This window comes from Podarcis muralis, chromosome 2 (assembly GCF_964188315.1).
Source record: "Podarcis muralis chromosome 2, rPodMur119.hap1.1, whole genome shotgun sequence".
Taxonomy (NCBI): domain Eukaryota; kingdom Metazoa; phylum Chordata; class Lepidosauria; order Squamata; family Lacertidae; genus Podarcis; species Podarcis muralis.
Window position 1 is genome coordinate 69,646,025 of NC_135656.1, and position 14,163 is coordinate 69,660,187.

At 43.6% G+C, this 14,163-nt stretch overlaps 1 protein-coding gene across 5 annotated transcripts in view; it reads right to left on the bottom strand.

Moving 5' to 3' along the window:
- Positions 1-14,163, bottom strand: part of RNF123 (ring finger protein 123) — an 89,309-nt gene that overhangs the window by 33,588 nt on the left and 41,558 nt on the right. For all 5 annotated transcript variants that reach the window (XM_077924714.1, XM_077924711.1, XM_077924712.1 and 2 more), the window contains 4 exons: positions 12,148-12,287; positions 11,707-11,895; positions 9,535-9,610; positions 7,276-7,360 (listed from right to left, as the gene is read on the bottom strand). In XM_077924714.1, coding sequence (XP_077780840.1) covers positions 7,276-7,360; positions 9,535-9,610; positions 11,707-11,895; positions 12,148-12,287 — 490 coding nt within the window. The remainder of the gene's footprint in view (positions 1-7,275; positions 7,361-9,534; positions 9,611-11,706; positions 11,896-12,147; positions 12,288-14,163) is intronic.

The window sequence follows — 14,163 nt, forward strand, 5'->3', positions numbered from 1 at the left end:
ATATGTGAGTCTGCCTTTGGTACTGAGGAGTCAATGCTTCTCACAAACTGTAATCCTTGTATGTATCTATTACCACACAATAATCATAACACCATATTATTATTATTATTATTTCTACACCTTCATCTGAATATCACAGGGAGGTTTACAATATAAAAACACAAACATACATACCACAAAACCATAACAACAAACAAAAACAATAACCCACACAGTTTAAAAGGCCATAAATTGCTTAATTAGCCAAAGGCCCAGGAAAACGTACTCTTTGTCAATAAATGTTAATATACACTGAAGATATGCAGTGGATGGAATTTCTGGACTCCTCTTCTCAAGCCAGTGACAGAGCAGAGAACGTCTAAGCATTGATTCAGAACACCAAATTGATATTTTTTATGAATAGCAGAAAGCAAATATTTTTATAAATAATGTAGTCAGATATTATAAGAGCTAAATGGTCTCCTATGCACAAACCTAGGAAGAAAAAAACCAAACAGATTACCAGTTTAGAACTAATCACACTGTGCACAAATGTGAGCTTTGCAGTTGAGCCATTTTCCTCCAAGTTTTTAGCCATAGGCTAAAGTGTCTGATGTTCTCAGAAAGGTACAGCTTATGAATACATATTTATTCAGAGAACATTTCAGATGTTTTCAGAGTAATAACTATGAATGGCACACAAAGTCAAAATATGAAGATTACTTTCCTTTGTTCTTCAAAATATAAGAGCTCATCATAGGTGCTTCATTTGGGAGGATTATGTTTAGCTGGGAATGTTTAGTCTGGGGAAAAAGGACACTGAGAGGAGATATGATAACCACCTTCAAATATCTGAGGGGCTGTCACAGGGAAGATGGAGCAAGCTTATTTTCTCCTGCTCTGAAAGGTAGGATTCGAACCAATGGCTTCAAGTTACATGAAAGGAGATTTCGACTAAACCTCAGGAAGAACTTTCTGACAGTAAGAGATGTTCAACATTGGAATGGTCTCCCTCATAAGGCTGTGGACTCTCCTTCATTGGAGGCTTTTAAGCAGAGATTGGATGGCCATCTGTCATGGATGCTTTATCTGAGATTCCTGCATTGCAGGGGGTTGGACTAGATGACCCTTCAGGTCCCTTCCAACTCTACAATTCTATGATTCCTTGCCCTTCTAACTGCAGAAAGCAGCTCACACCCTACCTCCTTCCCATAACGAAGCTCTTCTCCTCATATAATTTACAATTCCCACCCACTGCTGAACATTCCTAATTAAATTGGGAAAGCCTAATGATTATTGCCATCTGTCCAACAGCAACACTTTCCCCCAACTTTAGATATATGAACTGAAATGGGAGCCATGTGATGCCCATCTCAAGATGCATTACATTGCTCCTGCAGCTTTGTAATCACACTGGGGTATGTGCTGACAACAGCACGGGCCAGTTAAGACAAGAACTCAATAGCTGGTGACTGATCACAGCCATGGCAACCAGCAAATCGCTAGGATGCACACTCACATCCCTGCCTGAGACTATCATGCTGACATATTAGCTGTGTGTGTTTTTTCCAAGAGGACAATCTGCCAGTGGGACAGAACATCTGTCAAGTGCAACTCAAGATGCAGAGAATGAGGCATGCGGAGGGTGCCAGTTTCCATAGCCCTTATCCAAGGCTCAAATGAGGACCCCATGGGACTCTCTTCAATGTTAGCACAAGCAGATCAAAAGAAACTGATTCTGCAAGCAAAGGCTATGGTTTGTATTGTGGTCTATTGCCCAATGGGGGTAGAGGTGGAATGAAAACTCCTATTAGGCATACATGGCTCAGGCCTTGGGGCATGCCTAAAGCAGCTCTTTGAATCCCAGGTCATTATGTAATTCCAACCAGGGTTCTAGAAGTCCACTCATGAGAGAACATCCCCCCTCACCCTATACTACATGCCCAGAGCAAAGATCCTATTCCTGCTGGATTTTTGCAGGAGGTAGCAGTAGTGAGGTGCTACTGGTGCTTCCTTCAAAAGCCCAGAATGAAAGAAGAAGCACCCTTCCTTCTTCCAAGGACAACTCAAGGGAGGAAAGTTGGAGCAGCTTCTCTCCCTTCTTGCTAGGCTTCTGAAGGAGGGTGGCAAGTGAGGAGAACCACCCTGAAGGGAATGATCAGTGGCAACCACAAGCTATGGTTGTGTAATTAGCCACACCAAGACTCGGTGATCCCCTTTGCAAACCCCTACATGGGAGATCCCCACTTCTCAATTCTGTATGCCTGCTTTAGATGTTATTAAGGCCTTTCAGTATAGTTGTCATGGTCTGGAAATCATAGGAATTTATAGTAATATAACTGAGCTCATTGAAAAGGATGGCATGTAATTGTCACCAGCCCAGTTTTCCAGCCAGTCCCAGTTAAACAAGCATTCTGATAAGTTTAAATGCCTCCCAAGCCACGAAGAGTTTGGTGAGCCACTGATTGCTCACACCCCTGGCCCAAGGTCTCTCCCAGTGTGCCTTCTTGTTCTCCATCTACCAATCTTGAAAAAGTGATGTCTAGAAGTGGTTAACACATTTGTATAGAAACAAGAGCATCCGGAATACCACATCTCATTCTGGCACACATACCTCCAGAATAGATTCCAAAATAATTATCAAATAAACAGCAATTATCAGACCTTACTGGAAGGAAATCAGTACCATGACAGTTAAACTGGCTTAAAGCAGTTTCACTTTGTAGTGTAGATCAAACTTGGGTCTCCAGTTGTTTTTGGACTACAATTTCTATCATCCCCGACCACTGGTTCTGCTAGCTAGGGATGATGTGAGTTGTAGTTCAAAAACAGCTGGAGACCAAAGTTTGGTAAACCCTAGTGTAGAAGAACCTTTAAAAATCTTTAGTGTAAGTTTGTTAAAGAGCACAATGTATGCTGCAGTTCAGCCTAATACTCTGGGGCTGCTAAATGATATCCATTTAGCAACTAAATGTTCACAATGCCCCCTTCTGGTTTGACCGTAAGCCAGCAACTGGAGTTCTTAAAGGCACCCAGACCTTTTCCATCAAAACCAAAGCCGCTCAGCCTTCCACAGGAAAGTAACTAGTTGGCACTATGCCTGGCATTGCAGAAGAATGGCTGCCATTTTATACGTAAGCATCAATGGGACTTCTAACCAAATGTACCATTAGTGCATGGCAGGTACAGGTCTGCTATGAGGATTTCTACCTGGGGTATCTACAGCGAGTAAACTGAAGAGAAAATAATGTAAGTAATCAATTGGTGTGATGGAAGTTCTTGAGCAGGAGATACCTGACAAGCTGTTCCATAGGTCTGCCAAGGATTCCAAATCCTGTCCTTCCCCCACTGTTACCATCTTATTTATATATATCCCCCTAGGCCAGGAACAGAGAACCCATTTTTGGCTCTAGAGCCACATTCACCCTTGGCCATGCGCACATGCACAGGACACACAGTCTCCCCTCTTCAGATGATCTTTGCAAATCAGCTGAGGAAGAGATAATTTGCATCAACAGGAGACTGCTAAACTGGAAGAAGAGGTTTAAAGCCCAGCATCATGTTTTTTTCTTTCTTTTTCCTGTCACTGCTAAAATTGCTGGGGGCTTGGGGGGGGGGGTCAGAAAAATTTGCAGCTGGAGGTCAGTCATCCCTGTTATAGACTCTGTTAATTGCCCTAGGCCCTCAAAAACTCTTGATTCGTCCATGCATTTCTGCAAAAGCATCTCCATTATGATTTCACAGCAATTACAGCTATGAAAATACTATTGCTCAAGTCACAGAGTTAAGAGATAAAGACCCTAGATTCACGCTCCCTCCATAGTCTTCCAACAGAACAAAACCCGATCCCTCTTCAATGAAAGCCAGCAGCATCAAGAAGCTACAGATCACAGAGACGGTAATTAGCCCATTCCCATCCACTGTTCATGCCTCAGAAACAATTTAGAAGTTATATGATACAACAATAGTCCAAGGGAGGCCTCTATAATGAGCTGCAATCACTGCTGAGAAAAGGACCATATTTCACTACAATTAACGAACAAATATCTGTTGGAGGTTATTAAGCAATGTGCTGTTTTCACTTGGAAAATGCAGCCTACTCTGTCCTCAGGCTGTTGATTTACTCCTGTTAACATGAAACTTGTCCAGGAATTTGCTGTAGATCCCATATGCCATGTTAAAAATGCTTAATAGTAATATATCATCATTAGTCTGTTCCTATCAATGAAAGTGCAATACGACCTTTCCTCAAAAAGCAATGGGTTATTGAGGGCCCTATAGATGAGGACAACATGGGCAAAAGAAAAGAAACAGCTAGTCTGCCCCACAGAACAGGAAGCAAATGGGCTGTGGAAACAGGGACAGGGAGGGTTATGATTGCATCTGACTGTCAGCATATCAGCTGGGCTGTAAAGGAACTAGTGTAGAAGCTAGATAGTGTACAGGATCAATGATGAAAGGAGTTCAGTCTGGCAAGAAGGCAAACTAGATGCTGTGGTAGATCCAGAATCCCTGCTGAGGCCGCTGTGGCTGATATAAAGGTAAGGGACGGAGGGAGCTTGTTACCCCAATTTGGGTGGGATGGGATTGGCCTCTATAGGGTTTCCCACAACCAGATTCAAAAAAATAAAAATTCACTTTAATATGGTGTGCTTGGCACATTTATATTTAGGGCTATGTGGCTTTGACCACAGGAGGGAGGATATAATTAGGTTGATTTGTGTCTATCTGGAAGGCCTTGGTGGGGGGTGGAGAGGATCAGAAATAGCCTGTTTATAGAACTAAAATGCCTAGCCACATGGAGCTCAGCTGTCTGCAAAACAAGGACAACATTTTGAAAAAATAAGACATGCCAAATGAGAAATTGAAACGTGACACAACAGTTTCATATGGACTGCATTTCAGTGAGACGGATTAAACTAGAACATCAGGCAAGATAAAAGCAATCTGAATAGAGTTGCCACACTGGATGGCTGGTTACCTATTTAATTTTTTGAATCTAAAAGATTGTCAAATATTCCAAGTAGCCGTGATACTGGTGCTGCTTGAAGAACTAACCTGCTAATCTGGCATGTGCCTTTAAAACTGCCATTTGTTATTAAATAGTTGTTACTTTGCTTTATTTTTGCTTTAATTTCCTTTATAACAAAAAAATGCAACTGCAGACTGGCCCTGCTGTTCCAGGATAAAAGCCAATGAGGAGAACTGCTCAGTAAATCATTCACTTTTATAGAAACCTTATGTAACAATGTTAAAAGCTGTAATTCAAAGCAATGCTTTTAAAAAGGTAATTTCATTCTTTCACAGTTAACAGTTATCTAACTTGTTTTTGCAGTTAACGTAAGTATCAACCCACTTGAGAATATCTTTTTTCCTTATACAGTCTGACTGATCAAATGGGCCAAATCTTTTTGACCTGTCAAATGCCTATCCCTAGACCTGAATGCAATTAAGGCTCATTTTAGAAGGAGGCTATGCACGTATTTCTCCATGATCATCATGGGTATTTGCAAGTGTTTCACAGGGGAGTGAATGCACCCTTCTTTTTAAAACACCCCTCTGGACCTTTTTCAGGAGCTTGATGTTCCCATTTTCCTCCTCAAGTTGGAAAGGTCAGGAAGTAAAAGATGTCCTTTCCCAAGTGAGGCAGAGGGGTGAGAGGAAGTGCTGAAAGCTGTTTTTAATGCTACTTTAAGATCCACAGTAGACATCAAAAAGAGTGGAATTAAATGCAAAATGTATTTATTGACTGCCTGCATTTGAGAAGTTGTTTACCTCATTCAGATGGCTGTATCAAAACTTAATCAGCCGAGATATGAACAAACCTTATGCCAGCCAAACCACTTCTTCCTGTCTTAGCATGTTGCAATTAACCCCAGAGGTCTTCAATTTCACATAATTTCTTGCTATGTCTGAACCATGAAACTATGACAATCAGGATCAGAACAACCAGGTTCTTAAACCACCGTCCAACTATGGTTTAATATCCTGGCCTGGTTTCCCGCCGTCCTGGTAACCACAGGGCAGGATTCAACTAATGTACCCTGCCTGTTAGGAGACATGATTTTTTCTAGGTTGGAAATCAGAAGAAAAGCTACTACCGGTACTCAATTTATAAAGGTAAGGCTAGTTTTGTTTTTTCAAAAAACACAACAGGATGGGAGAAGAGATTATCAGATGACAAGCGAGTGTCAACCCACTGTCTCTAAAAGTCCTGAGAGCTGTGGAAGGGACTTGTCCATCACGTCTGTCTGAGTACCATAACAAGGGCAATGAAGGCAAAGCAAGAATGCCATCAGCCACACTGCAGTAGATCTGGAGGGGCATGTCAGCAGCCACCTTCCCTTGGGACTTGGCTTATTTTCCACTGTCATACGCTACTGCAGCTAGACATATTCACTGTTTAACACAACCAAACACAGCATGTCTTTACAGTTTTATCTGTCTAAATGATCTGATGCCAGCCTTGCTCAGTTTGGGAAGGTAACCGCATATGTAGAAAGAGTATTCTTTTGCTACAGCATGATGTGAGTGGTGCCTATGCATAAAGGTAAAAAGAAATGGCCTGCTTTCCTTTGGGCAGGACCATTCCCAGATCTAAATCCCAAAGCTTGTTCTTTCTAGAAAAAGAAGAACAAGAAGATGAAGAGAAACATACAGAGATAGGACAGATCTCCCTTTAAAGTTATTGTAAGAATAGAGTAGAACTAAAGATCATCTTGTCCAACTGTCCACCCCCTAAGCAGAATCTGCCACGAACCCACACCACGCAACAACCAAGGAACATAATATAGTATAGCTTGCATGAGCTACACAGCCGTGTAAGCAGAGAACAGAAGCAAGCAGAGAACAAAAGCAAACAAAGTTACACCAGAGAGCGGCTAATACTCTAGATGTTGTTGGACTCCAACTCCCATCAGCCTCAGCCAGCAAGGGCCAGGGATGATGCAAGTTGTAGTCCAACAACATCTGGAGGGCACCACGTTGGCTACCTCTTTAAATAATTCAATGGAAGGTTTAAATTGACAGGATGTCTCCCCCTTTTTTCTTTTAAATAGCTCTCAAGTATACTATAGTCGCAGCACAAAGCACCCAGAGACCAACGTACAGGACAGAAATTATTTGGGGGTTTACTATCCTGCAACTAGACTGAGCATATGAAAACAGGGGGCAAAGACAAAGACTGCATCATTACCCTAATACACAATGCTGCCAGGCTGCTCATTTCAGAATAGTAAACTAGAACACAAGCAATGAAATCTTCATCGCCATGGCGTGGAATTAAGCAGCACTTACCCTTGGAAGTCAGTATCAACAAGCAGCCGGACCAGAATTCCTGTCACAGCCACAAGGATTGGATAGTGATCTACGCTCTCCAGTCCTAGGGAAGAAAGCAGGTATTTCAAATTACAATCAGTACTATGAAAAGTTAGTTTGCACCCCTTTTTATCTTCTTAACTATAGCAGAGGACAAATTAGCATAGCACTGCACTGAGGAACACCACCAGCCTAAGTTTTCAGGAGACCAGGAGGAGATAAACGTTTGTATTAATTCACTTAAAGATTTGTACTGCTACATCCATCAGCTTCATCAGGCCTTTGCTAGAGCACCATAAGCTCAAATGAGTCCTCCTCCACCACCACTCCCAATATGGACAACCCTGGACAAAACAGAATGAACCTCCTTGGCAAACAGGAAATCTTAGAGGTAAGTGACAAACACTAGAGAAAGCACTTGCTCATCTCTGCTAATGCCACTGTCTGGTTTTCTATTAGAAGGGCACTTAAAAGGATTGTGCAAAAAAAATGGAATGGTGCTAAGCCCTTCAGTAGTGGTCCAGCATTCCTCCACCTTCCAGTCAGTATACAATCCCCCGAGTCACCCAAACACAGTGTTTCTCAAGCACATAACCTTGAAAACGGCACTTGAAGACAGGTCTGAAGAAGTGCTGAGTGATGATTCCAATTTTCTCCTGCTTCTAGGTGAGCATGAAAGTAGCCAATGCTTTGAAATGTGGAAGACTTGATGGTGGTCACACATGCCAATATGCCCCATGTTTCCAACAGGGCAGAGGTGCTCGAGCTGGGAGTATGACTAAAGCAATGCTCAAAATTTGAAGGGAAGTGGAGGGGGGTAAAACAAGCTTGTCCAAATTTAAAATTAGGCACACTTCAGAGACAATTTTCTTCAGGATGACAGCTATTCATATGGTCCTTTACTCCACATGCTTATGACCATACCTATTCCAGAATGTTCTTTCTATCACACTACTTACGTCACACAGATGCCAAATAAATAAATCCATCAAAGAATAGGAAAGTGTAAAAATGTGTGGAAGTGTGTGGATCTTTTTAAGCTCTCTCCATTCACAATCTCAATTTTCAATGAGGGTTGAGCCCTTGTTCCCCAAGAAGGAACACAAGGGCACATTGACTCAGCAATATTGTTTACTTCCTAATACTGATCAGTATGACATAGATCTGCAGCAGTGTGTGCCACAGCAGTTATTTAATAATGCTGTGTGAAGGAAAAGGGTCCATGCTCTGCGGGAGCGTGGGGGGACAGGCAGAGAGTGCACACACTGCTAACACATGCTGTCCTTTTCTCATCATAAGACACCAGAATAACCAGCCAAAATGAAGGGCTAAAGATAATGGAGCTATAGCGTAAGTGGAATCTAGTCAGCAATTTTGCAGTTAAATGCAGCTCCTGCTCATTCACCGGTATCACTCTCTGACAGCTTTTAGTGCGGAAGCAGGACATCTTGCCTCCCTAAAGATTACTTTGCAATTTAACAAGCTCTGTACAAGAATGGATTCCTTCACCCTGAGTAGGTGGGCACACAGCCATCACTTAATGACTGCTTACTGTTTAGAGCCAAAAGATCCCATTTCCCATCATTGCAGGTTTTATGCATTTCTGTAAGCAATGAAGGCCAAGACCACATGGGGCTTCCTTTTGGGATTGGATGCCATCTTTCATTCTCACGTGTGCTCTGTTGGGCTCCTGCCTATCTGAAGAGCGGATGGGAGGGAGCAGTGGCATCAATGGAAGTTGTACTGACACCGTAATCAGAGATGAAAGGTCAGCACAGAATTCTCCCCACAGACATTTCCTTTTTTAAAATATTTTAAATTTAATTAAATTTATTGAGTACAAATTATCTTGTTGTTCAAAGGACTGGGAGTGGGTGAAGCCCCTGTGCAGACACAATGAATGTCCACAACCATTGGAAACATTCATGTGAGTTTGTAGAAGGAGAGAGCACTATTTCCCAGGAATGATGGGAGAATTTAGATCACGTAAGAATGAAGGAAGCTGCCTCACACCAGGTCAGAGTTTTTGTCTTTCTTACCTAGCTTTGCCTACTCTTTAGTGGTAGTGGCTCTGCAAGGTCTCAGACAGCTTTGCCATCACCTTTGAGCTCCTTTGAATTAGAGCTGCCAGGGACTGAACCTGGAACCTTCTGCATGCAAAGCACATCCTCTACCACTGAGCTATGGTCCCTCTCCCAAAGCAGGACTGACTGCAAGGTGGCTGGGAAGGAAGCTCACCTGGCAGACGAAGATTGACCACTCTGTCAAACAAGTTCCGCTCAGCTGTCACACGATTCAGCACCTGATTTAGCAGCTGTGGGGAAGGAAGAAGAGATGGCAGAATGATTAAAGCAGAAGATGCGAGTTCTCTCTCTGCACACTTGCAGAGATGCACATATGCTACTCCTGACACTTTCCAGTCTGATCATCAGGGTTTAGACAACTCAATTCCCTTGGAATCAGAAATCTCTCTACAACAGCAGGCACAATATTGGGCTCTGCATTGTAATAAGGTGTATTGGGTTACAGAAAAGGGCCTTGAGGGTAGTTCCTTTATGCCTTGGAACTATCTGCCTTTCAGACCCACAATAGCAGAGGACGGTCTTCCAAGAACATATATTTTACAGCAGATGGTGAGATACTAGATGGATGCATGATAATGCTCTGTGTGGCCCTAGATTTCATGGCACGGAGGATACCCATCAGCAGGGCTGCTCAGAAAAGAAATATGACAGGCCTCTCTGTGAACCATGAGAATGACAACAGACCTGAGCCTTCAGCAATAACAGACTGAAAATGTGGCTCGGGTTGCATCAGCTCACATCTCAGGCTGTGGACACTTTCAATGAAAAAACTCTTAGAAGGCAAAACAGCTCTTAATTCCATGGATGGATTGGGTCTCTTTCTAATAAGCCAAATTTCCACATGCATACAGTGGAACCTTAGCACAAAGGTACATGCAAGGTTGTGCAGAGATATTTCATTTAAAGAAGTTGGGCAAAATGAGGAACTAGCCAGCAGTGAGTCATCATTCCAGAGAGCAAGCTGATGCTTCAACTAGAACGTGGCAGAATTCTGAAAGTGGCACCCAAAGAACATTTGGCACATTGCTTTCCCCTTCAGGGATAAGTAATGCACTCTTTTAAGAAACAATTCATAAAAGCCTTTCGAAGAGTTCATTTCAAAATTAAAACCTGACATTTTTGGTCAACCTATTTTCAAACACTGCACTGTAGTTGGTTGTGTGAACAGATGTGCTCAGAACTAATATGAGTGGTTTGGTCACTTCATCTGCATGTAACTGCTTAAAGGTGGTTCTGGTGTGCCGCAAGCCTCTTTGCATGGCCAGTCATCGCATGACAACTCAAATTAGGTTTCCAGATGGATCTGCTACAGTGACCCATGCAAGCAAGTCCCAAGTCACATGCACACCTTGCCCTCCCCATCTTTAAGCATCAGTGTCTACATCTGTAAGTTTCATGTTCTCCATTGTTACCTAATGGCTAATGGCTGTAAGATTTTGCATCTTCACTCAAGTGGCCATGTAATCTTGCCAGGACATCTGCTGATCAACTGTCTGGTCATTTGGTGGCCAGGTTGACCATGGACAATGGAAATGGAACATGCAAGGCTACCTGTCTGGGCCTTTGGAATCTGATATTGTTGATGATGGTTGGTGTTTCAGCTTTGTGTTGCTATTTTTCCTCAATGAACTTACAATTTTGTTCTGTTTTATATTATATTACATTGTAAGCTGTGCTGACAGCCACCTTGTGCTCCAATCTGGAGCAAACAGGTGGAGGGATATGAAAACATTGAAATAAATGAATGAATAAATTATTCTGTCTGTACTGGATGGGTAATGGATAATGAAAACATGTGAGTATGAATTGATGCTTGACAGAAAAGGTGATTTACTGATACATCATGCTTTAAAAGCTTTAAGTAAACCATAGGGGGCATTAAGGCATTTGGAAAAGGAAGCAAGGGCTGAAGCCCAGAGAAGGAGATTCTTAGGAATATCATCAGGAAGGGGTACAGATTGGCTTATCCTTCCACTTCTTGAAACGTGTGGCCATCTTTACTCTGGAGTTCTTTTCCAGGAAGAAATTACCAAAGAAGAAAAAGGGCAGTGAACTGGAGACCTTTATCTTGCTGCAGACATGCATACACACAATCTCTGAATAATCACTAACGGAGTAAGACAGTAGTGTGGGAGGGGAGGGGAGAGCCAGCCTGCCGTTTGTATAAGTTAGCTCCTAAACTTGCTGGTGACACATTCTTCTGGAATAATATAGTTCACACCGGAAACTGTGACTATGCCAAATGACAGCACCCACATCCTCAGCTAAAAACCTTTGCCCCTTGCCATGTACCCAACCTAATGTTTTCTTGAGGAAAAGTGAGTACCTGTGCAAGTCTCCTGAGTAATAGCTCTGATGAGGGTCGACTCCAGTCCAGGAAGATCTCAGGAGCCAGTGTGACTGTCATTTCCAAGACCCTGAGCAGGCTCACTGACAGGTCAAAGCACGTTGCACACACCTTCAACTGGCGACTGTCTACAAAGTTTCTTTCCAGGCGCTCTGCAGCTTGCTGGATCTGCCCAAGCAAAACAGATGCAGCTTAATGTAAGAACTGGAAGGGGGAGCAGCTGTTCTCTTCACACCTGCCCCTAACCCTCCCCCTTTTCCAGTTCATGCACAAGTCAGCTCAATCCCAGCATCCCACAAGAACTGTGCTGCAAACTGCTACTGACACCTAGTAAGGAAAGGACTTTTGTTTTTATCCTCCAGGATGACAGGCAGAGGCTTACTCCTTCAATCAGATTTATTCCGGATCCAAAACTCTCACCTCCTGAATCATGCCAATGAACTCTGAGAAGGCCCAGTTCAGCTGGTTAAGCACACTGTTGAGGAAACTGGGTGCCATTTCACGGTCACTCCGCAGCAGGTCCGCCATGTGTCGCTGCAGCAGGGTGGAGGGACAAGGCTCTGGAATGAAACAACAGCGGCTTCTTAAGAGGCCACACTACCGGAAGGTGCTGGGCAGCTGCTGCCCAAGCCCAGCCTGTTTCACTGCCATCGTGTGGAAATGGGGAACAGTTTATAAGTTTATAAGTATGTGCCCCTTTCACTGCATTCAGCGTGGTTTTGTCTCTCAAAAATCACAAGGAATTCTTGGAGCCTCCTCCCAGCAGAGGCCCTCTTTACAATAAGTAGAGGCGGCAGCTGCCCTCCAAGGCCAGCTCTCACACATGGACTATTCTGAGCCTGTCCCGTCTCCAAGGCCCGGAGCTCTTTGCCATAATGCCAGCCTGAATTAGCTGGGATGTGGTCATGCACATTTGCTGTCTCTCTCTGCAAGTAAGAAGCTGTGCCCTGCAGCTGAGCTCAAGCCAAGCATCCCTCCTGCTCATCCCCACAATGCCCTAGGTCAGCTCAGCACTAATCTCTCCTGAAAGCAGCATCACAGTAGCTCCCTAGCAGGGAATTAGCACCCAAGACAGACAGTCCCACTCCTCTCTGCCAGCATGGCACATGTTCACACTTGTTTGCCCATTTCCGATCAGGGCGAGAAATCTAAAGGGGAGGAGGAATTAAACCCAACTCTTTTCCAGCCTGCCAATGGAACCCAAAAGCAAGCCTGAAACAGAGGTGCATTTTAAATTGTGTGTGTGTGTGTGTGTGTGTGTGTTAGCTATAGGAACTTTGCTAGCTCTCATTAATAAGTCCTCCTCATCAGAGTCTAAAAGGAGGGCCATTTGTTTCCTCACTTCCCTTAGACACAGGGGCTAAGGTAAAACTTTTCACAATGGAACTATAACCCAGCAGCAGATACTACTGACATCACTAGGACTGCAGCAGTGAAAAAAGAAATCCGAGATACACTGATGGCACCCCACCCCAGGAGCACACCTTACATCACTTTCCCCTCCTTTGGAACATGCTAGAGATCAGATGTAAACCAGGAGGAAGCTGTCAGGCAGAGTCGGATTATCTAAGCTTCAGTTTGGCACTGAAATGAAATCCCTGCCAAATGAGAGTCCCAAAGTGACACACATGTGAGAGCACTGCTTGCTTTCAAGAGAATGCAGCTGAAAGGCTCACAACTGTGAGAATAAGATTTAAGAGCTCTTCTAGCCAACCTCTTAACAGCAGGACCTATAACTCAAAGCTTGCAAAACTAGCCAGTAGAGGACTAGGCTAAAAGGATGTACGTGCATGTTCTCCTCTCATAGGAGCCAGCCAGTCCCATCATCGCTTTAGTAACAAAAGTTACTAAAGAGGGCCCTAGACAGGAAATGAGCATGAGTTGTCCCTTAATAAACTGAGGCTGGAGAGCAGATGACGACTAATCACTGGTGTGCCCCTAAATTGCCCATCGACATTAGGCAAGCATAGCAGTAACTCAGGCACAAAAGGCGAGGGATTGTAACAGGACAGGCAGAGAGGTGAGCTGACTTTCACATTCAGATATTCCACCCCAAGTAATGGCCAGAGCACACCTGATATGTCTTCCACTGTCTGTGCTCCAATCTCTCCACCTGAGAGAGGGGGGTGGACTCGGCCCCTCTAGGGCAGTGTCCCAAGGACAGCTGGTAAATAGGCTCCTTTCAATTAACTTGGTATTAATTATTCATTCAAGTACACCTCAAAATAGCAGAAAGCAGGATCACTAGCCAAAGGATCCTGTGCCCTGTCTTAGACCTTTCGGAGCCACATGGAGGAAATCACTGGCAGACAGCGATGACCTTGCCGACACCTAGAAAAGTGAACCCAATTGCATAGGTATCCCAAGGTCATTCAATGACCGCACCCCCAGGGATGGAGTTTCATGACAGCCTCAGCAAAAACAGCCAGCTTATTA